Here is a 26760-nt window from a genome sequence, read left to right as displayed (position 1 = left end):
GGCATTTCTAAATTATTTACCAGCACGCACAGCTGACAAGTTTATGTTATTTGATTATATCTAAGATAAATACAAAAAACATGTAATTTATTTAAGTTGATATCAATATACAGCCTTAAGTTTCGCTCTAAATATCAACATCAAAACATCAAAAATTGTAACAACTTGAGATTACAAAATGTCCAAGCCCGACGTTATGTTTCATCCAATAATTAGCTCTATACAAAGAATAGCTCTTTATGAAACTAAAGCGGTAAGTGAAGATAGAATTAGTAATATGTTAAATTAACGCTCTGACTTCCTCAATACAAATTATATTTCATATAATGTGACGTGGACACACATTGCCGAAATGGGGCGTAGTAAACATTTTATTGTAAACAATACTATATATACAATTATTGAAAGTAAAAGTAAAAAGGCAAGCTTAATTGACAACCAGTCTGGCCTAGTGGGTAGTGACCCTGCCTATGAAGCAGTGGCGGATTTGCAGTCTTGACCACCCTAGTCCCCATGCCTAGTGGTAGCTAACTAGCCGCCCTTCGCCGTGTGGTGCCGGCGTTTAGAATAGCACCACCCCATCTCGTCCCGTGGGTGTCGTAAAAGGCGACTAAGGGAAAACCGACGGACGGGCAGCAGCGTCCGTTGTGTGCATCTTTTAATGTCTACTGCGGTCCCTTCAACCTAAACCAATCACGACAACCTAAAAAATCAAAAACTACTAACTAAACCAATTATAAAAAACATAACTTACCAAATAAAAACAATCTTTACCACAATAAAATCACAACAATCAAACTTTACAAATCTCAACCTTACCATAATAAAATCACAACAATTAAAACTAAAACATGAAACAACTTCACAAAACTCAACCTGGGCCCATGGCCGCCCGTACTGAATGCGGGGACCATGGGTCCATCGAAATCATAACAATAAAGCCGGGTCTTCAACTCGAGCATCATCATCGCTACTGACTGATGGTGATGCCGGACCCGGCATCGCATAAAACATACCAGCTTTTCGCATATGTCACCACGGACACAGGGTCGCCCGTATCATTAGCGAGGGCCCTGTGTCTTCAAATGACACTATAAAACCTTAAAAAAAAAAAAAAAAAAAAACTAGCCGCCCTTTTCTCAGCACCCATCATAAGACTGCCGCATTGCTGCCACCACTTATATCTTGCTGCCCTAGGCCCATGCCTACTGTGCCTTACGGTAAATCTGCCACTGCTATGAAGCCAATAGTCCCGGTTTCCAACCCCAGTAAGGGCATTTATTTGGGCGATGAACACAGAGTTTTTTTATTTGTTCCTGAGTCATGGGTCTTTTGTATGTATAAATAAAATAAAATTATAATAGCCTTTATTTCTACTACCTTACAATAACTTACAATTTGATTTTTAGTGACTTTATCCTTAAACAATTGTAATTACTTATATGATATATTATACTTTAACAATTATTTATAATAGTAGTCACCTCTGTGGCGTAGGCCTCCCCCATTTGTTTCCACACTTCTCTATCGTGGGTCTTTTGCATCCAGTTGTTGCCAACTAGTTCATTAAATATATCCCGCCATCTTTTCCACGGGTATCCATGCTTCCTATTGCCATCATACGGAAACCATTCTGTCAGCCGTTTGGTCCACCTATTGTCGTCCATCCTTTTTGTATGTATATAAGTATGTATTTATCTATATATGTATCTATATTGTCGCCTAGTACCCACAGTACAAGCTTTGCTTAGTTTGGGCCTAGGTTGATCTATGTAAGATTCTCCCCAAATTTTTAAAGTTTAATTATTTACTTTTTACATTTGAATTCCAGAGATTTTACCTGATTGGCTCTAATAATACCCAAACTAGATTTCGAGTGTTGAAAATAGACAGGACAGACTCCAAAGAGCTGGCACTGATAGATGACAAAGTGGAGTATAACAAGCAGGAGATCCATCAGCTCCTGAACATGATTGGTTGTGGGAATCGCGCTGGGAAGAACTCCGGATTCAACAAACTTGTCTCTGCATTTGGGATAGTTGGTAAGATTTTATAACCTATAGCCGCCCAGAGACCTATGAAATGGTGTCCTGTTCCATTCTGTTTTTATTTTTATTTTAATAAATCAGTATTTGCTTTTGTATTGGCAAGTTTTGATGACGGGGTTTGAGAATAATATATATAGCTTCAGGCTTCAATGACTATGGTTTGTTGCAGGTTTTATCAGATTTCTAGAAGGCTATTACATTATTCTAGTAAGGAAAAGGCGTAAGATAGCCATGATAGGTGCCCACTCCATTTACAAGATCGAAGACACATCAACAATCTACATTCCAAGCGACAGTAACAAACCACAGCATCCAGACGAACAGAGATACTTGAAGATGTTCCTTGCTATAGACTTGTCAACGAATTTCTATTACAGTTATAGTTACGATATAACACACACTTTGCAAATGAACATGGCGCCGCCTCGGAAGCTGGCGCCAGCGTTGTTCCCCGAGCCGGTAACTGCAGCTGTGTATCGGTCAAATCTGCACTCTAATGTTGAAGAAAAGTGCACTTGTCAGGCGGTTGATGATGATGAAGATATATTTGAAACTTGGAAAAGGCAGTTGCAGCAGAGGCAGCAGAACTCAAGGTGTTATTTTTATTTTTTATTTTTTTTATACTACGTCGGTGGCAAACAAGCATACGGCCTGCCTGATGGTAAGCAGTATCCGTAGCCTATGTACACCTGCAAAATAATAATAATTTATAATTTTATAATTTTTTTTTTGTGCATTTTATAATTTTACTTTACAAATGTAAGGACTCATTTAGAAGGCGCGCGAACTCGCATGCGATTTTATTTACATTGCGGACTAGTCACATCCAATTTAGGCGACCGATTAAATACCGCAATCTAATGAAACTTGCATGTAAGTTCTCGCACCGTCTCAATGAGACCTAATGCCCGCCCACTAAATAAGGGTAATGAGCGGAAACGGAGGTAACGAACTGAGCAGACTGGAGTAAATTAGTTGTGCACTTCCAAAGAGTTTCAGCTTTTGCCTTCTACTACCAGCGGAGCTAGCGAGGTCACAAGTAAGAGCAGAGTCCGTTCAACACTAGCGTACGACGCCATGACACAACGGACCATTTTTTTCACGATCAGTCCGCTCCGCTTACTCGCTCGCGGTGAAAGTGCTCATATGAAAATCGGTGTTGCTAGTTCAGCGGAGTTCGCACGGAATCCGCTCGACTCTGCGAACACTTTCGTGACTCTTTGAACCCGTTTGCTTTGCTCACTCATTTTTTTCTCGATCAGTCCGCTCCGCTTACTCGCTCGCGGTGGAAGTGCTCGTATGAAAATCGGTGTTGCTAGTTTAGCGGAGTCCGCACGGAATCCGCTCGACTCTGCGAACACTTTCGTGACTTTTTGAACCCGGGCGGCTACCGGGAAAATCGAAATTCGTCAATTGCGGGCGTTTTTCTCTGTCACTCTAATGACGTCTTACTTAAGAGTAAAAGAGAAAGATCCCCGCAATTTGCGAATTTCGGTTTTCGCGGGAGGCCCCCCGTTTGCTTTGCTCACTCTTATTTAGTGGAAGCACTTGTATGCATTTCACCATTGCGAGTTAAACGGACTCCGAACGGAGCCCGTTCCCCTCGCAGTGGAAGGCGATCATTAAATGTAAAGAGATAGTTTGCTATAGTCGTTAGATTCAATGCCGGATTTAGAGGTCTGGAGGCCTCGGGCAATAAAGGAGTGGAGGCCCCCTGGCCCCAAATTTTTTTCCATATAAAATGGTAAATTTTCCGAATTCTCTATTGTGGAGGCCCCTCTTTTGTGGAGGCCCCGGGGCAGTAGCCCCGGTTGCCCTCCCCTAAATCCGGCCCTGGTTAGATTTGAAGCTGGCCCGAAGCGGCTAATCTTTTGTCTATTGTTAACTAAAACCGCGCGTGCCACTGCAAAAAAAGGGTCGTATAATTCTTATTGGCACCTGAGCGCGGGCTAGTCCAAGGCTCAAAAAACCAGTGTAGGTGCACCCTCCGATAACGCGCCTTTGTTACGCATATCGAGGACACATTTTAGACTGGATCGGTAGCGTTCGACTCGCCGGCACTCAGTAACCGTATAGGGACCACACAAGAAATCGCAAATTATTTTTCCATTTGTTCATTTTGAATCTTATTTCAATTACCATAGGAGTTGTAATTAAATAACCGGTTAAAGTGACCGGCACGCGCCGTTTTAGTTAACAATAGACAAAGGATAAGCCGTTGGGGGCCAGCTACAAATCTAACGACTATACATTTGGAGGTGTCCCTATGTATAAAAGATAAAAATATATTTATTTGCAAAAATGTAGTGATGAACATCACTGTTAGCGCTGTGGGCACAACTAGTAACGACGACTTTAGGTGTTCTTGGCGTAAGTAATTAAAAATGGATATTTTCAGATCGGAGTCCAGAGCAAGCTTAGAGTTTGGTGTCCGAACCGTCCCAGAGTGGAGATTTGTTTGGAACAGCCACCTTCTGTCGCCGGTGCATTCTCAGCTTCATCCCGACTGGATCCTCTACATCGTGCATGGGTTCATTGAACAGGTAAGATGGCCAAGATAGGCAAATTGTATTACAATACACAAATCCTCTTTATTGCTCAACTTCAAAATAATATTATAACGGAACAAATTTAAAACGACAACCGGTCTTCGTCAATTTGTGTAAGAATGTCCTATGATTTATTTATATCTTATAATATTTAATACATGACAGAGAGGTATAACAGGCGGCCTTATCCCTAAAAAGAGATCTCTTCCGGCCCTTTCTTTGTATTAGTGGCAGTGTCTGAATGCTCCTTATGCCAGTTTTATGAACGGTAGGTACAAAGCGACGTCTTTTATAAGTGAATTTTTTTTCACAAAATTTCAGTATATTGCTTTGTACTTATAATTGTGTCGCTTAACTTCAAACGCGGATTAATCCATTCCACCCTCTTAGGGAATATCTACCCTGAAATATATAATATTCAGAAGGTAAACTAACCTATTGTCAGATGGCGAAACTGTTCCTTTCGGGCATTTTCAGCTCCGTTCGGCTCAGCATTGCTCCGAGCAATTATTAGGGTTGGCGCAACTTGACGTCCCTTTGCGTGTACGACCACAGATAAGATAATGACTTGAATCATTCAATGAATGGGTTGTAAACATTCAAATTGAAACGTTTACAACCCTAAATAGCCGAAAGGGATAGTAGAAAGGGACAGCATGATTCGTCCCTGAATCGCTGTCAAATTTCGGTTTTATAGGAAGTTTATTTTCTGTACGGTACTATTACTTATTCTGGTGCTATTGTATTCAACAGAGCAACCTCAACATTTTCGGTCGCCCGGTCTACATCACCCTGGTAGCCAGAAGGAGCAACCGATACGCCGGCACCAGGTTCCTGAAGCGAGGAGCCAACATGCACGGAGACGTGGCCAACGAGGTGGAGACCGAGCAGATCGTTCATGACTCTATGGTGTCTTCGTTCTCCAATGGCAGGTAAGACGGCCCACGATTTATTTAATTACCGTTCTATTGAACAGAGCCACGGCGAGAAAGGTTTCAAAGTCACGTTTGCTTTCGCTTTCTGACTTTCTCCAACATGAAATCAATCTCGATAACGACTTATTATACCATCGATTTTTTCTTCCTAGCGTTGTCCCGGCATATTGCCACGGCTCAAGGGAGCCTGGGGTCCGCTTTGACAACTAATCCCAAGATTTGGCGTAGGCACTAGTTTTTACAAAAGCGACTGCCATCTGACCTTCCAACCCAGAGGGTAAAACTAGACCTTGTTGGGATTAGTCCGGTTTCCTCACGATGTTTTCCTTCACCGAAAAGCGACTGGTAAATATCAAATGATATTTCGTATATAAGTTCCGAAAAACTCATTGGTACGAGCCGGGGTTTGAACCCGCGACCTCCAGATTGCAAGTCGCACGCTCTTACCGCTGAGCCACCAGCGCTTATATACCATCGATATGAAGATTTATCATTACTTTTCATAAGTGCTTATAAATAATAAACATTTGGGGACAATTTTGAAATCGACCTAGCCCCAAACTAAGCAAAGTACCCATAGCGGTACTAGGCGACGATATACAATATACATACGTATATAAATAAATACATAGAAAACACCCATGACTCAGGAACAAATATCTGTGTTCATCACACGAATAAATGCCTTTACCGGGTTGTGAACCCGGGACCATCGTCTTCATAGGCAGGGACTACCCACTAGGCCAGAACGGTCGTCAAATTTGTAAAATTAAGTTACATATATGGAAGACGAACATACATGAAAATTGCTTCACCAACGAAAATGCAGACAGATCTTAAATATATTATTATGATGAGAATTAAGTTAAGGATTGATATGACAGATATGTAAATCGTAGTAACACATTACAAGTTTCTCGTTTATTACTTTTCAACCTAAATACAATCTTTTATTTAACTTGCAATGCTTGATGTATGTTTGGGTCAAATCTTGCAAGCGAAATTAGACCCACTTCCTATTATTCAATTGAGCTGAAATTTCAGATACTTACATATTTAAGTTGGGTGACAATGCAATATTATGGTACCATCGAGCTGATCTGATGATGGACACACGAGGTAGCCTTAAAAATTGTGATAAAACAACGCAACCTAATTGTGTTCGGGTTGGTTAGAATTGTTTCGATGAGTAATTCCTGTTGAAAGAAGAAGTACTGAGCAAAGAAACTAAATAAAAAGCTTGTACAACAGCAACACTCTTGCACAGCAACAACTGGCCATTGGTCGACATTATGCATTTTGTAATAAGGTCTACCGATTGACAGCTCGACAGTTAACAGTGTAAATAAATAAATATAAATATTATAGGAAATTATTACACAAATTGACTAAGTCCCACAGTAAGCTCAATAAGGCTTATGTTGAGGATACTTAGACAACGATATATATAATATATAAATATTTTATAAATACTTAAATACATAGAAAACACCCATGACTCAGGAACAAATATCCATGCTCATCACACGTGTAAATGCCCTTACCAGGATTTGAACCCGGGACCATCGGCTTCGTAGGCAGGGTCACTACCCACGAGGCCAGACCGGTCGTCGGTATGGACTATGGTATCAAAATTGTTGACAAAAAACTTATTATCTTTTTGTTCCAGCTTCAGCTCCTTCGTCCAAATGCGGGGCTCGATCCCCAGCTTCTGGTCCCAGGACATTTCCAAAATGGTCCCAAAACCCCAAATCTCCATCGACCTCAGCGACCCCTTCGCAGAAATACCCGCTAAGCATATCAACAACCTCATGCGGAGATACGGCGCCCCCATCATGATACTTAATCTGGTGAAGAAGAGAGAGAAGAAAAGACATGAGTCGTTGTTGACTGACGTTATTAGTAATGCGGTGAAGTATCTCAACCAGTTTTTGCCTCCGGAGCACGGCATTCAGTACTGCCATTTGGACATGGCTAGGATGAATAAAGGGGCTGATGCTAAGGTTTTGGATAAGTAAGTAAAATAAACAAATTCAGAAATAAAAATGTCACATGAAATTTTAATACAAAGTTTTACACAACGAGTGAACGCTTAAGTTGGGCGTGCATATTAAACAAATGCAAATGTATAGGAGCGGCCGCACTGCACGCTGCTCGCATCGCTTGTGAGCCCGACGCCACGCTGCACGCCCCGCTAAACGCTCCGCTTCGAGCGTCCACTCAGGCCTTAAACTAAAGGGTTTATGTCATACTTGGCGAGAATTATTATCTACATAGGAATATTTTAGTTAAAAACAAGGGGCCTATTTGTAACTATTTTACGCGTTTTGTTATTCCTCGATCTATGGCATGAGCGTGTAACGTAACTTGAGTTTGTGATTGATTTATTTAATATCGATCTAAGAGTACATCGTTCTCGTGCCGCCTAGTATTATCGCTGAAATAGGTCACCTGCCATGTGTTTTGTGACCACTGGACTTGGCTTTTTGGTGCGGGTGCAGGGAGCGGGTGAGCGGAATAACAAAAAAATTGTATGAACAACGCTAACTGACTTACTAACTTTACCTAGAATAGGCTAGATGCCAATTTTTTATTAATGGTATCAATCGTTCAGGTTCGTTTTTAGAATCAAATGTCTATTTGGGACCCATTGCATTAAAGCAATACAAAAGTCAGAAATGATAGTCAAAGTCCGACAGTCGTACTTCACTGGCGAAACGCTCCCAACAAAACGATAAGCAAACGTGACGTCACGGTCACTGAGAACCCATCTTGAAGTATGAAAAACATTAAAATTGCGATTTTGTCGGTGAAATATTGCCTTTATCTATAATAGTAATATTTTTTTTGGATAAAATGTAACGAATGGAATGCTACCCTTACTTTATTCCTTTTTGGAAATAAAAATAATAATAATTTTGAAACTTTCAGGTCCTATTTTTTTTTTATCTTTTCCATATATTATTTTAATAACGACATTATTGCCATAAATTGCTCATTTGCTATCTATTTTACTAGATTTTCTTATAAAATTCAACATGTATCATCCCTTTGGCACCCGCATGCGTGTGCCCGCTCCGTGCACCCGCACGCGGGTGCCAGCTAGCGGACGCCCTGAGACGACTAGAGTTAGGCCGCATACTGGACGCACGCGGCGCGGCGGGCCGCCGCTGTCGTCCAAAACGAGTTCATTTTGGTTTCGCCAAGTGGCGCGAACGGTGGTTTCGCGCGCCGGCTAATGTATGGCCTAAGGAGCCATAAAGCGCTATCGAAACACGAATTCGACTACCCTGGTCCACACAGAGCGAGCATACGCCCGAGCAAATTTCCTCACGCACGATTACGGCCAGTGTAGATGTGCCTCGGCCGTATTGTGCGTGAGGAAGTTGCCTCGTGCGTATGCTCGTTCTGTGTAGACCAGGCTACTGAGGATTTACTCATCTCGTTTTGACATTTCAGTAGAAATCTCGTGCCAGCTCTTCTGAACCTACTGTACTATAGTTCGTTTTTTAGCATTATAAAGAAGGTACGGTATAACGTGTGTTTATATTAAAAATCACTTCTGAAAAATAAGTCACAACAAAAATGTATCAATTATAAATCATATACGATCTTTTACATTATTTTGCTTTTATAAGTAATATAAACTCATTTTTTAAAAGCGTTTTTCAACAATGTTCAATAAAAACACACGTCAAAATTGTTTACTTTATTGAATGCAAAAAAAAACGAACTATATCAATGTATTTTTGATTTCAAATAAAGAATTAACAAGGCCCGCAAGGCACAATGTAATAAATGGTAATGTTACCAGGCTAGCCTTATTCGCGCGAGTGGCCGTGCGCCGTACGGGCGTGTTCCTGAGCGGCGCGCGAGGCCGAGGGGAAGCCGACGGCGCGCCCGGGGCCGACGAGGAGGGCGGGGCGCCCGGGCACCAGCGCGGCCGGCTGCAGGTAAAGTGACTATTCGCGCTTGCGGCAGAATTGCTGAGTGGAGCGAGAGGCCGAGCGGAGGTCGAAGTCGAAACCGGGGCAAAATGCAGGCGCGAAGAGTTATCCACACGGTTTGTTACGATATAACTGTTTTTTTTTTTAACAAGCTGAAACGTCTGAAAACGATGCTATTAAGCTAAGAATAAATTTTTCCACTTTTATATTTATTCTAAGCTGTTTTTTTATCCATATAGGTATATAGATAACAAATTACTTCCTTACTTGCGACCGACTCTCTCTCTTTTCTCTCCGGATAATGATATAATGGAAGATATGTTTACACAATTTTGATGTACATATATTAAATATAGCTATGGTCTAGTACGGATGTCAATTGCTCAAAGGTTAACTGGAAGAGATCTTTTAAATGGATAAGTTCGCCTTTGTACTAATGATGAGTGTTTTATTTCCTGTTTTGTTTTAATTTTTGTACAATAAAGAGTCTACTACTAATACTACTATTTTCGATTTTTTATAGTTAGAAGCGAAATTATTATAAGCGAATTAACTGTGGTTAATGTGCAGGTATCAAATTATGTAATAGTACATTATTGCAGAGGCCGGGAAATGGCAATTCGTGGATGAGTTTCGATTTTGTCGAACGACGCAGACGAATCCACGAATTGCTGTTCCTGCCGAGGCATATATAGTGCTTTTCTCCAAACATGCGAGGAAATCAGGTAGAATAATCATAATTTAAACATCAACCATCACTCAAATCGAACCTTCACATCAAAAACGTCAAAATGAATTTCCCTCTTTAATTATTTTTAAAAAGTTAAAGGCACAACTATTCTGCCATTCAGTACCATTCAATATTCGCTCATTCAATATAACTGTGCAATATAAGCGGTATTTGCACGCATGAGATCCTTAAAAAATATAAAAGTTATATAGTATTTGATTTTATTAAGCAATATTCGCACGATCTTACACGACGGTCTTACACGACACGACTCTATCCTATAGCTTGAGCTTATGCTGACCTGGTCGTGTAGACGCGGCCCGCAGCTATATTAATTGGCTGTATGCGTTTTTCTTAGTGGATACGTGTTTTTAAAAAGTAAAAAACAATACAAACTTTCCCGTCCGCTAAAACACGACAATAATGGTTTGATTTTTTTTTTAATTTGAGTTTGACCTTAACGAAGAACTTCCCGTACTATTTTTACTACAATAAGGTGAACATTTCCGAGTATATTAGAGAAAAAAATATTTTCCATAATGTCAATGTTCAGAGAAGCAAATGGGGACTACGTTTGTATGGCGAAGCGATCTCGCACGGTGGTTTATAATTTTTGTTTGATATAGAAAGCAAACGACCAGACGGACCCGGGTACGTCCTTAAACTACGTCCAAAAGAGAGCGTATGGGCATTGTGAATGTCATCTCGCTTTGTGTGGTAGGGCACAGCCAGTGGATGTCATTCCAGGTCTAGAGCAGAGCCCAACTGGGGAAGTACCTCCACCTTACAGAAAACAGCAGCCAAATAACACTAGACCCTACTCATAGTGTTGTGTTCCTGCCGGTGAGTAAGGTTGCCAGAGCTCAACGAGGGGGGGCGGGTTTAGGGTCGGCAACGCGCATGTAACTCCTCTGGAGTTGCAGGCGTACATAGGCTACGGAGGCTGCTTACCATCAGGCGGGCCGTATGCTTGTTTGCCACCGACGTAGTATAAAAAAAAAAGACGGATCGCCTGATGGTAAGCGATTACCGCCGCCCATGGACACTCGCAACACTAAAGTGGTTTTAAGTGCGTTGCCGGCCTTTAAGATGGGAGAGCGTTATCTTGTATTACCTTCGTATATCGACATGTATTAAATGAATGAAAAATGAAAATCTTTATTTCCAGGCAACTATTGGCTCATAGATCAATACCTTAAAACTAGCATACTGTTAAAGTACTCTAACATTAATGGTCCTTCGAGCCGGATATTATTATAAAATATATCTTAAAACCAAAAAGTCAAAAACACCCAATCATGGTAGCGAAACTTGACACTCTTCGGCCAAAACTCCTCCTTGGTGAACGTCGCTTGACTTCAGTCGGAATGCTCACCACAATATAATTAAAATTCACGTTGTGTCGATATTCCAACTTCAGGACTGAATCCGATCAGGGTGTTATGTGTTGCAGACGGGCCTCGTGCGCGTCAACTGTGTGGACTGCCTCGACCGCACCAACACCGCGCAGTTCGCCATCGGCAAGGTCGTGCTGGCTCATCAGGTCTGTACACAGCCTAATCACTAGACAATCGCGCCTTTCCAGCAGCATTTTGCGGCCCATACATAAGTTTTTTTATCACTAGCCAAACTTATGATATACCTAATTTGAGTATGTGAAGGCGACAATTTAAACAAAAAAATATTTTCATCACATTTGCTCGAAAAAGAACTTATTTCATGCACGCGTGTACTGAAGGACAAAAGCCTATTTTGTTCCCGCGGGAGTTATGGATTGTGAAAAAAAAGCTATTACCCCCTAGGGAGTTATAGCTTTTTATTATGTCTCTTATTAGTACAAACCAAGTAGCATAAACGAGTTTTACTTCTAAAATACTGACGTTTGTAATTTAATATTTTTTTATGTTTAAAATTATTTAATTTGATTAATTTAACAGCCGTTTAAAATATTACTACATAATTTTCAATCGTGGCTGAAAGCCGAATAGGTCTGTGCCTTCGATGCCTAACCTGTCGAGAAATTACAAAATGGCGGACAAAAGTTTGATATGTCACCATATTTAAGAATTATTTCGCTTAAATTTTAGTTTTTTCTTCGCAAGTGTGATGAAAAACATTGTGTGTAACTCTGGGGGTGAGAATATTGCAAACTCGGGTCTTTAATTCCCTCCAGCCTGCGGCTTGCGGCCAAAATTTCACTTACCCCCCTCGTTGCACAATGTACTATTGTAATATACTTTTAGCCAAAAGAAAACGTTATGTCTAAATAAAACTTTACCTATATTCAAATTGCGTTGAAAAAGAAAATGAGTCACATTAACTCCAATGATGTCAGTAAAATATTATTCAATCCTTGTTGGTTAATAAATTTTACACTCCTGATGCTCGTAAAATTGACATTTAAGTCGCGTGTAAGCGGCATAAAATTTCTTGTTGTGCTCTAGAGCATAAAGTAAGAACATCTGTTACGACTCTTATTAACTTAGCTATAAAGTCCAGCATCTGCCATACGGCCTACCCTCGACCGGTATGAGTACGACGGCGTTTCTTTAGACTTGAAAAAATACGGCAACAGGGGCTAAAATATTGGATATTATATATAATTTACTCGCAATAGAAGTGAAACAAATTGCCTCGGATAAAAATGGATCGCTTTATGCCCTTGCACAATCTACTATTTCGGGATTTTTATTATTATTATATTTATAAGTAATGGGTTTTATAAGAAGAGTCTATATTTTAAGCACTAGCTTGTTCTAGTGCATTTTTGCTCCCGCCAAACCGGAGTTTGTATTCGCTATGTGCACGACTGTCACGCAACCTAGCGTCCGCAAGTCTAGGGGAATACGTCAATGCACTACATCTTATAAAACTACTCCAAAACTTACTACTGAACAGATTTTCATACGACTTTCTTCTATCAATAGAGTGATTCTTGAGGAAGGTTTAGGTATATAACTTGTTAAGGTTTTGTGTAAATTGGTTGAAATATAACGATGTTGTTAGAAAAAATCACGCTGGCTAGGAGCTTTAATCGAAAACGCTGCTTAATCCGTTTGAGCTATAACAACACAATGTATTATGGTGGGGTTGTCTCTCTTTCATGTGTCTACAAAAAAGTCCGCGATGTTTAATGTCTATCTTTTAAGGATAACTTACTATACCCATTCTTAACTTCTAGAAAAAGATCACATAGTATGTGGCATTTGCAAAGCTATTTACACGGATACAGTATTAATAATTATCAAATTAAATACGTTAGTTATATTAAGCATTTAATCCAGATTACAATGGTCCCTTACACCATACAATTTAAATGAATATTTCAGGAGTAAACGATTACTCCTGAAATATTCATTACGAAAATGAAAGTTTCATTTCGAGCCATATAACTTGTATGAAATGTTAAAGACGCTATCCACGGTTAGTTCTAATTTTTACCACGTTATGCGCTGGGATCGCTTTACTTACCCCCACCATGCACTTCGCACGGTCCGATTCCTAGGCCACTATAGAACCATGCCATAATGACTTCTACGACAGTGCTTATTGAGTGATGCATGTCATGTATAGAGTAGTTAAAGCGACAAGGTTATATAGTGGCCTAGGATTCAAATTGGTTGACTGTACATGACAATGTAGTAATAATTTTGTGTTTTCAGCTATACGCTCTAGGCTTGATAGGGTCTCCCGTGGTCGAATTCGACTCGGACTGCGCGCGCCTACTGGAGGGGCTGTATGAGGACCACGGCGACACCCTAGCCTTACAGTACGGTGGCTCACAACTGGTACACAGGTATCAAATCAAATAAGTTGTAATTATACAAGTCTAAATCGGCAAAACTAATCAAAAGGTCCCTTTCACTTTTCATGCTCGTAAAATTGACATTAAGTGGCGTGTAAGCGACATAAAATTGCTTATATATGCTCTAGAACTTAAAATAAAATCATCTATTAAGACCCTTATTAACTTAGCAATAAGGTTCAAAATCTGCCATACTGCCTGCCAGCCCTGCCGGCGTGCCCCCGACCGGCCCGAGTACGATTTTCTTTAGTCTTGAACAAATACGGTAAAATAACCTAAAATATTGAAAAATCGGTTTCCTCACGATGTTTTCCTTCACCGAAAAGCGACTGGTAAATATCAATTGATATTTCGTACATAAGTACATAAAAAAGAAATATTGGTACGATAAATACGAGCCGGGGTTGCTTCAATCCGTGACCTCTGAATTGACCTCTTGCCGCTAGGCCATCAGCTTCAGCGCTTCTATCTCTAAATCTAAATACTTTGAAATTAAAAAAAATAAAATAAATATATATTATAGGACATTATTACCCAAATTGACTAAGTCCCACAGTAAGCTCAATAAGGCTTGTGTTGAGGGTACCTAGACAACGATATATATAATATATAAATATTTATAAATACTTAAATACCCATGACTCAGGAACAAATATCCACTTAAATTTCCTATAATTTCAGAATCAAAACCTATCGCAAAACAGCCCCCTGGGCATCCCACGGCAACGACATAATGCAAACGCTCAGCCGCTACTACTCCAACACCTTCTCCGACGCTGAGAAACAGAACACCATGAACTTATTCCTGGGACTGTTCATACCAGACGCGGGCAAGCCGGCCATATGGGAGTTCCCGAGTGATTACTATCTGCATCACCCGGAGGCTGTCGTTTATATACCGAGAAACAGGTAAATAAAAACCGGACAAGAGATTCGGACTCACCCACCGAGGGTTCCGTACTTTTACCCTTGTTGTTATAGCGGCAACAGAAATACATGATCTGTGAAAATTTCAACTGTCTAGCTATTACGGTTCATGAGATACAGCCTTGTGACAGACGGACGGACGGACAGTGGAGTCTTAGTAATAGGATCCCGTTTTACCCTTTGGGCACGGAACCCTAAAAATACAAAAAATACTGATAGTAGGTCGCCATATCGAACTTCTCGCTTAATGGGCTAATTGCGTTCGAAGCAATAACAAACACAAACAAACCTGCCTATATATAAGTATGTGAGTACCTGAGTAATTATTATCTACATCACCCGATTGTATACCGAGAAACAAAACCTTCTGTTGATAAATATATAACAAATGATGGGTCGCCTTTTTGAAAATATTACTTCATGGATCGATTGCGTTCGAAGAAACAAAACACTATGAATTAGTTCCTGGGTGTGTTTATGCCAGACGCGGGCAAGCCGTCCATATGAGAGTTCCCGAGTGATTATAATTTAGTCACCTCAGCAGCTCGAACAAGCCTACTTTCGTCACTCCAGGGAGTGAGACAAAGCTTTTTAAATTAGTGAAGGCCATGAATACAGGAATAAAAACTTGATGTTGAATTTTTTTAACCTTTAATATGTTCTCACTACTGAGGTGAAAAGTTGTATGTGTCACACGAGAGCAAAGTTATTTTACATCTCGTGTTTTTGAGTCCCTCGCTACGCTCAAGATCGTATAATTGAATCACGAGCGAAGCGAGTAGCGAGGAACTCGAAATCAACACTCGCAAAAAAAACTAACTTTCCCCTCTTCTTGCACAAATAACTATTGGTATAGGTAGGTCTGTGATCCTTACGAGGTTAAATGTGTTAAATGTATTACGAGATTAAATTAAAAAAAAAATTGAAGAAATATGTTTTTACTTAATAGGCTCTTAATTGATATGTCATTAATTAATATTCTAAACTTCTAAAAATATTTACAAACATTTTACGTGATAGCTACTCCATATATAAAAATATTACACTTTCAATGTGTCTGGATTAGCGTTGTTTATAACTATTCCAAATTTCAAATCGATAGCTTAAGTAGTTATCGAGATATTTAGCAATGTGACAGACAGACGGACGGACGAACAGAGTCGCACTATAAGGGTTCCTTTTGTACCTTTTTGCTACAGAACCCTTATAACCCGAGGACCATCATTCGATGCGAGAGCTATAAGAACATAACAGGTACAATTCTACAGGTTGCGTTCAAATTAAACGAAGCCTATAATGATACCTCACAGCTCACATTACAATACCTTTCACTTTAAAAGCTATCTATTGTACTCAAATGATGTTCCGCGAAAATTGACGGTTACCATAGATAAGTGTAAGGCCTGAGTGGACGCTCGAGTTGGGCGTGCAGCGGGGCGGGGCGTGCGGCGTGCATATTAAACAAATGCAAACGTATAGGAGCGGCCGCACTGCACGCTGCTCACAGCACTTGTGAGCCCGACGCCACGCTGCACGCCCCGCTTCGAGCGTCCACTCAGGCCTTACACTTACCTACTTGTCTGACCAATCGCCCTTATATATATATATATATATTTTTTTTTTTTTTTTTTTTCAAGAGAAATCTTAAGTGGTAGGTATACATATTTTTTCGCCAAACTGAGGACAGTTTGTTGGCGAATAGTGCGCTCCAAAATAAAGCTGTGTCATACCTACTCATACATTATACAAACTTATTTTAGTAGGTGAGTACCGAGTTAAATGATTCATTTACAATGCTTACTTGTAGGTATCAAAACTTACACAACTATTTAGTTATCTATATATCTAATCCTGTTGTCCTAATACCTACCAGATATTAGTAAAAAAAAAAAAATACAACATATCCGATAATTAATGAAACAGACAGTAATGTCAAACCTGCTTACTGTATTACTACTTATTGTATTTGATTGAAGACTAGTAAATAGATTTTAAGTATGGCTCATGATTTCATTTTCTTTATGCTGTTGGTATGTATTCTTTATGCTGTTAGTATGTATGTTAACATTATGTACTTAATAATGAACCTCCAGGTCTATGATTCTTAAGTATGTTAAGTACTCTACATTGTACTTCAAATTCATTTGTATATGTGACTGTTTGTGTTCTAAATAAATTAAAAAAAAAAATCTAAGAAATATAAGTACTATGTATCGATAATATTATCTAAGAGTATTGTTTTTAATCTTTCTTTAAAAATCTGTTTACTACTGGACTGTTCTATTGTTAGGCTTAGTTTGATAAAAATCTTCGGTATAATGTATTTACGAGTTCTTTGGCCAAAGTAGTTATTAGTGCTATATTCTACATATTTTCTTATTGTGCCTACCCTCAAGTTGCGTAACGGTTTGTTGCGTGTTTTAAAATTGTCTAGATCGTAGTTTTCTATAGATAATAAATATTCAACCTTTTCTTGTACATGTAGTATTTACAGGTAGTCGACTGTGAGCTGTAGACCTCGTGATAAACTTAATAAAAAATGTAAAAAATAAAAAATGCTTCAATGAATCATTATCACGGCGAACTCACAATAGTCTCAAGTGCCATCGACCGTACTGGCGCTTAAGTCGTTTAGGCCATTTTCCGCCATTTTGAAAATTTTCGAAAAGCGAAACAACATAGTAATTCAATCTATAGTCTGTCAAGCAAAGTATGTCAGTAGCAATGTACAGCAAAGTGAAATAGGGCAACTCACAAAAAGCAGTATTGCGTTGGTATTGCGCTAAGAAAAGCAGCATTGTACATCGAATCAAAAACGTAACTATCATAACCTCAAATTTTACAAATATTTACGATCAACGAACTGATTGTATATTGCAGGCACCTTGACTTTGCTTAAGTTCATGCACAAGCTTATTTAATATATTGGTATTTAATGGTGACAGCAGAAATCTCTCTTGAAATAGAACGATTTAGAATGTAAACAAACATGATGGCTGTCATTCCCTTTCCACAGATAAAAGACAGATGACACGCGATTTTGGAATTCATCGAAAACAGTGTTGCTAACCCGCGAATTTTCAAATTTGCAGTATAAGTTTCGTTTTTTTTTTTCCTCAACGATAATCGCGATTGACCCCCCCTCTAACCGAACCTCTCTTACAGATCGCTAACAAAATGGTGGGACGATGACGTACTAAAGTACCTGCCTTACCCGACCAACGAAATGCGCAAGCTGTGCTGCGAGATCATCGGCATGCAGGGGGACGCGGGGGCCCTCGAGATGGTGGATACCTACCACGACTATAACAGGCCCTTCGAGTACACTGTCTTCGCCGAGTGCTACGAGTTCAAGGTGAGACGGGTATAGTGGGACAGAGACAGCTGATGTCGTCTCCTACCACGACTATAACCTACCTTACCCGACCAACGAGATGCGCAAGCTGTGCTGCGAGATCATCGGCATGCAGGGGGACGCGGGGGCCCTCGAGATGGTGGATACCTACCACGACTATAACAGGCCCTTCGAGTACACTGTCTTCGCCGAGTGCTACGAGTTCAAGGTGAGACGGGTATAGTGGGACAGAGACAGCTGATGTCGTCTCCTACCACGACTATAACCTACCTTACCCGACCAACGAGATGCGCAAGCTGTGCTGCGAGATCATCGGCATGCAGGGGGACGCGGGGGCCCTCGAGATGGTGGATACCTACCACGACTATAACAGGCCCTTCGAGTACACTGTCTTCGCCGAGTGCTACGAGTTCAAGGTGAGACGGGTATAGTGGGACAGAGACAGCTGATGTCGTCTCCTACCACGACTATAACCTACCTTACCCGACCAACGAGATGCGCAAGCTGTGCTGCGAGATCATCGGCATGCAGGGGGACGCGGGGGCCCTCGAGATGGTGGATACCTACCACGACTATAACAGGCCCTTCGAGTACACTGTCTTCGCCGAGTGCTACGAGTTCAAGGTGAGACGGGTATAGTGGGACAGAGACAGCTGATGTCGTCTCCTACCACGACTATAACCTACCTTACCCGACCAACGAGATGCGCAAGCTGTGCTGCGAGATCATCGGCATGCAGGGGGACGCGGGGGCCCTCGAGATGGTGGATACCTACCACGACTATAACAGGCCCTTCGAGTACACTGTCTTCGCCGAGTGCTACGAGTTCAAGGTGAGACGGGTATAGTGGGACAGAGACAGCTGATGTCGTCTCCTACCACGACTATAACCTACCTTACCCGACCAACGAGATGCGCAAGCTGTGCTGCGAGATCATCGGCATGCAGGGGGACGCGGGGGCCCTCGAGATGGTGGATACCTACCACGACTATAACAGGCCCTTCGAGTACACTGTCTTCGCCGAGTGCTACGAGTTCAAGGTGAGACGGGTATAGTGGGACAGAGACAGCTGATGTCGTCTCCTACCACGACTATAACCTACCTTACCCGACCAACGAGATGCGCAAGCTGTGCTGCGAGATCATCGGCATGCAGGGGGACGCGGGGGCCCTCGAGATGGTGGATACCTACCACGACTATAACAGGCCCTTCGAGTACACTGTCTTCGCCGAGTGCTACGAGTTCAAGGTGAGACGGGTATAGTGGGACAGAGACAGCTGATGTCGTCTCCTACCACGACTATAACCTACCTTACCCGACCAACGAGATGCGCAAGCTGTGCTGCGAGATCATCGGCATGCAGGGGGACGCGGGGGCCCTCGAGATGGTGGATACCTACCACGACTATAACAGGCCCTTCGAGTACACTGTCTTCGCCGAGTGCTACGAGTTCAAGGTGAGACGGGTATAGTGGGACAGAGACAGCTGATGTCGTCTCCTACCACGACTATAACCTACCTTACCCGACCAACGAGATGCGCAAGCTGTGCTGCGAGATCATCGGCATGCAGGGGGACGCGGGGGCCCTCGAGATGGTGGATACCTACCACGACTATAACAGGCCCTTCGAGTAAACTGTGTTCGCCGAGTGCTACGAGTTTAAGGTGAGACAGGTATAGTGGGACAGAGACAGCTGATGTCGACTCCTACAACGACTATAACCTACCTTACCCGACCAACGAGATGCGCAAGCTGTGCTGCGAGATCATCGAGATGGTGGATACCTACCACAGCTATAACAGGCCCTTCAGGAGTTCAAGGTGAGACAGGTATGGTGGGACAGAGACAGCTGATGTAAGTGCGTAGGTACGCACTATAAGTTGGCATGTGCGTAGGACAAAGCGCGGTTATCGTATAAACCATTTATTGGTTTGCTACAATGCATATCTACAAAAAACGAGAGCAACACAAAAAATAATAACATTAATAACAATAATAAAAAGTAGGCAGAATAGTGTACATGGAAAGGTTTGCTGTGTGCGTTGCAGCAAAATAAAAGGGTTCAGGCTTATAAATTGACATTAATGTAGTTTGTACTGTAATTTTTTTTTTTTTTTGGATAAACATTACAAAATAATTTAATCACTCAATACCAGTTAATTATTATTACAAATCATCCACAGCGCAGGCTTCGTCAAAAACATAGTTACAAAACAGAATCCGCAACAAACTTCGTCCAATCTACATAAGTGAAAATCCGCCACAGGCTTCGTCATTAATGTAGGTACAACATAAAATCCGCAACAAGCTTTGTCCAAAAACCTAAAACTACCTACGATTCCCCGTTAATCCCCGAGACGACACGTACCCGGCGCAAAAGTTCCAAAAATACTGGCCGCATTACCGCGCTGTACTGCCAATGATATTTGCTGGACCAGGTATGAGCCAGAACGGGGACCCAAACCTCGCTCTCTTAACCGCCGCCCCAGATTTTTAATAAAGGTTTTTGTACTGTAATTATATGTTGTGAAATAAAGAAATCTAATCTAATGTAACCTTCTTCTGTGTGGGTACTACGTATTATTCTAGGTTTGTCTATCGTGTTATTTACTAGTTACTAACGGGAACAGGTCTCGTTATTTACACGGGGCGGCGAAATCTCCGTTGTAAAAAATATTGGAATGAATTTCTAAATTCAAAATTACTATACACGAAACATTTCTGTGTGTGTTGCCGCTCTCTACGACGCTCTAAACGACGACACCTGTAATACCTGGCCGCGTAGTCAACGTGCATATCCGTCACGCTCCGTGGCGAACGAAACGCAACTGTCACAGTCGCACTAATATAGAACAGTGATAGAGAGAGATAGCTACGATACGCTACGGAGCTTGAACGATTGTAACGTTCGCTACGCGGCCTGTATGTATAGGGAGCGTGCATGAACTGTAGGAGGCAGCACAGGAGCCGTCAGACATTTGGCGCGAGGCGTAAATGTGATGTTTATTGTTCCGATGTACTCCACAAGATGGCAGAAACTACTATGCACAAGAAAACACGTGACGTGTAAATGTACATGTTTATGGTTCCGATTCAGGCCACAAGATGGCAGACCCTCCAACGCGCACGGTCCCTATTTCTTGCAAATCCACATCATCATAATGCAAATTCTTGCAGATGTGCCACACGTTACGCGACTTGACACCGACATTCGCAGAGAGCTTCAGTCCTTTTGTCGTGAGAGGCCGAGCTGTGACCAGAAGCAGCACCAACCCCGGCCTCAGCGGACGTGCCTCCACTGCGTCTAACAATTCTAGCGAGTGAGTATAACAGTACATACTTTTAATGTAAGAATCATTATCCAATATTATGACGCTTTAAACTGAACTGAAATATTCATTATAGGACGGGTAAGACAACTGTAATATTCATAATACAACACTCACTGTATAGAACGAAAGACATCAACGAGCTTCTAAACCAACAGATCAGCATTTAGTTTCTATGTTTATTGAAAGATTTTGATTCAAAAGTAATTTTATCTTACTGACAAGATACTGTTTTTAAACCCCTTGTTATTTTTCGAGCCTATTTTCATTCATTCTTTATTCTGTTCCTAACAGGCCCTAAGGGTTGTTTTCTATTATCAGTCTATTTTTCATAGGGGATTTTAAAATTGGCTACTTGACAGTTTTTTGTAAATAATATCAAATGATCTTGATTTTCCTGAGGATCAAATGTCTATATAGGACTCATGGCATTTAAACAACACAAAGGTCAGAAACGAGAGTTAAAGTCTGACGCTCGCACTCGACGATTGAAACGCCTCTAACAAAATGAACATTAGTATATCCTAAGTGTATGGAAGATCATGAACATTGCTATTTTGTCCCTAAAATATTGCGTTGATGTATATAGTTGTCATACAATTTATTTTTCAATAAAACGCAACAGATCGGATGGTATCATTTTCTTTTTGAAAGTTTTTTTTTTTGTGAATATGGAGCCTTGTATTTTTTTATAATCTAAATACGTCTTTTTAAATTCCACTTTTTTATAATGGATGGTTCATTTTCTATCCATTTAGTTCCTATCCACTTAATTTTGTTATAATATTCGACATGTGCCCCAGATTATCAATAGTATTTTGTGCAGCCGTTGTATAAGAAGGGTCAAAAAAATTTTGATCTACTTATACAACTTTCCATACAATATTTTCGCTGCGAGTCAACATAAATAATACTAGAATAATAGTAGAATCATTGTTTATTGTTTATTCATGCAACACACAAGCTTACAGTTCAGGCACCAAAGCGCTTACATGTTAAATAATAATATTAATAATTAGAATTATTTACAATATCCACAAATAGTTAAACATTACAAACTAGGTACAATCACTCAAAAACATATATAAAGCTGTGGAGAACGATCCTGGGGAGTCATAAAAGACATCAACATCAGGTCTTTGGATTGATAGTTCGTTTAGGAGTGAGAGTGCCCGATTGGTGGGAGCATTGTTGGTTTGACGCGTACGCACCCCGCCCACGGCGAACAGTCTTCTCCGGCGTCGCGGAGGAAAAGCGCCGCCCTCACTGGCGCCTAATACGCACGTCCTCGGCGCTGGAGCGAGCAATCCTATCCGCTCAAGCACCTTAACATTACTGATTCTGTTTCGCAACAAGTTATAGTAATGGATCACTAATAATATTTTACGTCGCAGTTCTAGCGTATCCAATTCCACCATTCCCGACACAAACATCGAGGGGAAAAGAAGTGGATAGTATCCGTAGATCCTTTTATACATATAGCGAGAAAACTTTCTCTGTATCCTTTCCACCATGAGAGAGTACTTTGCCTCGTGAGGATCCCAAATACAGGCACCAAATTCCAACCTACTGCGAACATACGCATTGTACAGAACTACTGCAACATTAGGATTAGAAAACTGCGACGATACTCGCATAATAAAACCTAGCATTTTATTAGCACGTCCACAGATCCCGGTTATATGCAAACGAAAATCCAAGTGCGCGTCTAAAGTCAACCCAAGATCTTGGACTACATCCACTCTCTCCAGTGGTAACCCGAGCAGGTTATATGATGGGGTAATAGCCTCTCGAGCTCTGGAAAAAGTAATCAGCTTACATTTGGTAACATTGAAGGGAAGCTGATTCGCAATACTCCAGGCCGCAACATTGTCTATGTCACGCTGTAGTGCTTCGCGGTCTGCCAAACTTCGCACGCTCCTAAACAACTTTAAGTCATCCGCGAATAGCAGGCACTCTGCGGTGGATACTACATTAGGCAAATCGTTTATCATGATGATAAATAATGTAGGACCCAAGGTGCTACCCTGGCTTACTCCGGAGCGTGTGTAGTAAGGCACTGTTTGGCATCCAGCTATCTGGACAAACTGACTACGGTCGGATCATATAGGTAAACAAACCAAAAGTATACAGCTAACTGTATACTTTTGGTTTGTTTAGCTGGTCTGCGACACCTTCTCGGAACTCATGAGGCCCTGGTACTTGCTCCTTGCTAAATTAGATTTTCGGACAGTTTTTTTTCGATTTTGGCCACATGGAGACTAACAAGCAACGCTAAGCGGTCTTCGTAGTCTATGGGTTTTGCTATATTACGGGTATCACATGCGTGTTTCTAACTTATGAAGCAATTGTTTCTACTATGCAACCAAATGAATGTTTTTTAAGTTGGCAGCAATGCACTAAGTTTGAAACTGTATTTTGAATTTGTTAAGTTGGTAGCCATTAATCGCAGTAACGTTATAGCGATTTTAAAGCACAAGTGCTGTTATGAAGAATAGACAATACAGACTTTTCTTCAAACCTTTTATATATGTGTAAATGAAGCCTTCTCCTTCATTAATTGTATATTTTATCTGTGACACTTGTGTTTGAACTGACGTATAGTTTGACGTGTCAAATGTCAAAGGAGTCGTTGAATAAATAACGTTACATGAAGAATAAACTAAAATATAAAGATATACGTGGAATATTAGCCTTAAATGTTGTTTCTCTTTTCAGGTAAGAGTTATAGTTAAGTTTTTGTCCAATGAAACATGCATTTCATGCATACATTGTACCTTTGTTCTTAATAAAAATGTACTCTCTTTTCAGAGCAACACGAATTGGTTTTTTATTTCGCCGTGTCTCAACGGACACAATAAGATATTATATATGTTCTTATATTCGTGTTCATGAATATATAAATGACAGATGACAAACAGTAGAGGAGTAGGAAAATGCATATTTTGAATGTTGATACAGCTCGGACAGCGCGTCGTCCACGGAGGACGAGCTGAGCAGCTCGCCGGGCGGGCGCGGCGCGCGGGCCGCCCCCGCCGCCGCCCCCGCGCCCGCCCCCGCCCCCGCCGAGCCGCCCTTCGTCGCCGTCAAGCGGCGCAACCGACTCACTCTCAAGGAGCCTAGCAAGGCCGACATGACTGTGTGAGTGTTACACGTATTCTTTTAGTTACTCAATTCCATGGTAGATGGCGCTGCTCCGTTGGCTGCATCGCGCTGTTAAGATTTTTCTACAGACCGATATAAGGTCGAGCACAATTTATTTATGTTGCGTGTTCCCTTCCCAAGGGTAGAGGACTGTAGAGAGAGAAGAATGAGGACTACATCTCTCGGGTCGACTCCGATTTTAGTGCTAATAAAAAAAAATGTGAGGTAATACCAAAGCCAAGGACTTTGCCCAAAAGGTCAAACGGGACCCATTACTGAGATTTCGCTGTCCGTCCGTCCGTCTATTACTAGGCTGTATCTCATGTTGAAATTTTCACAGATAAAGTATTACTGTTGCCGCTATAACAACAAATACTGAAAACAGAATGGCTCCCATACAACAAACATATTTTTTTGCCGTTTTTATAAATAATGGTACGGAACCCTACGTACGCAAGTCCGACTCGCACTTGTTTATTATTATTTTTATTCTACGTCGGTGGCAAACATGCATAGCCTGATAGCAGTCACTGTAGCCTATACACGCCTGCAACTCCATAGGTGTTACTTGCGCGTTGCCGACCCTAACACCCCGCACCGGCAGGAACGCAACACTATGAGTAGAGGGTCTACTGTTATTTGGCTGCGATCCGGTATATATTGTACTTCGATGAAATTTAAATCATATTCAGTTGGAACAGAAGCACAAAATAAAAAATAAACAGAAGGTCCGGTCCCGCCGAAAATATATACCTTAACTTGCCCGACTCACTAGGGTTGCTTTTGTATTAATTTCGAATTTTAAAAAGGATTAGGTAATATAAGTTTACAGACATTTAAAATTTTAAATAAATTTTAAATTAAATTTAAATTAAAATTAAAATTTAAATTACAATCCTTAGAGACTGCATTTTGACGTACATGACAGTAGGTACCTACGTAGCGGCGGGGACGTCAAGTTAGCAACGCGCGCACATCCCGACAAAGCTCTGCCCGAGAACGCCTGTAAATGTCACGTCTGTGTGCGTGCGGCGAAAATGGCACTTTATAGTTGTAGTGAGCGAACTCTCTGCTCCAGCGCGCGCCGCCGCTATTTACTTTGTGGCAGAAGTCGCATTTGTTTTGTATCGTTAAATTTTCAAACAAAATAAAATCAACTCAATTCCCTGCACTATAGGTTCAAATTACAGTGGCAACTTCTGGATATGTAAGACTGGGCCTTAGAATTTATTTTAAATAAAATGGCCTATTACCATAACCAGATTATTACAAGAACATTTTTGTCACGCTTTCAACAGATACAAGCGCTACGTAAACTTCGAGCGCCGCTCAAACCCGCAGTACAAGCCGACCAGCCCGGTCACCGTGACGGTGAGCAGTGCGTTCACGATCGACAGCTCGGCGGACGTCATCCCGCCCACCGTGACGCGCGGCGCGCGCGACCTGTACCGCGACTATATCCGGCGGAGCACCGGCAGGACGGCCGTGACGCCACAGACCGAAGAGATATATGCGAGATATGTCGAGTTTGCACAATGAATTGTGTAAAATATTTTTTCTAAAATGTGTATTGATCTCAAATGCGAAGAAATCTAAAGAAAGAAATATTTTTGCGTCTGTGTTTTACTATCCAACTTAAGGGAAACAAGCGTACCGTTTGATCAAATCGACATCCCAGGATGTCATGTAGTCTATAGACGCTTGCAATCCAAGTTTTGTCACTTGCGCGTTACCGAATATAAATATAGACATTATTAAACAATTTGTTGATTATATCATTCATAGTTTATATACTCATGTAAAATAAATAAAGTTGTCAGTAAAAGAGTGTTTTCTTTAACTTATAACCCGTACTACAAACCCAGCGGGGCTCGTTGAATATAACGGCTTCTACAGACGAACGCTTGAACTTGCAATACAAGCCCTCCAGCCCGGTCACCGTGACGGTGAGCAGTGCGTTCACGATCGACAGCTCGGCGGACGTCATCCCG

General features: G+C 41.2%; 1 protein-coding gene and 1 long non-coding RNA gene across 2 annotated transcripts; both read left to right on the top strand.

The window, feature by feature from the left end:
- Positions 1-26594, top strand: LOC133515470 (polyphosphoinositide phosphatase). The gene is made up of 14 exons (XM_061848023.1): positions 1-253; positions 1832-2042; positions 2218-2641; positions 4447-4591; positions 5351-5529; positions 7202-7546; positions 9347-9485; positions 11663-11752; positions 13872-14005; positions 14696-14923; positions 18107-18296; positions 21474-21616; positions 24587-24766; positions 26068-26594. Exons 1-14 carry the CDS (start codon positions 179-181, stop codon positions 26306-26308), a joined length of 2724 nt encoding a protein of 907 aa, XP_061704007.1. The 5' UTR covers positions 1-178; the 3' UTR covers positions 26309-26594.
- On the top strand, positions 19967-20728 carry LOC133515475 (uncharacterized). Its single transcript, XR_009799028.1, has 2 exons — positions 19967-20324; positions 20356-20728. It is a non-coding gene; the product is annotated as an uncharacterized LOC133515475 (long non-coding RNA).
- Positions 26595-26760: the final 166 nt, after the last annotated feature.

The sequence above is a fragment of the Cydia pomonella genome, chromosome 2, assembly GCF_033807575.1.
Source record: "Cydia pomonella isolate Wapato2018A chromosome 2, ilCydPomo1, whole genome shotgun sequence".
Lineage (NCBI taxonomy): Eukaryota > Metazoa > Arthropoda > Insecta > Lepidoptera > Tortricidae > Cydia > Cydia pomonella.
The sequence above is the reverse complement of the archived record's forward strand: the minus strand, read 5'-3'. Positions and strand labels throughout refer to the sequence as shown.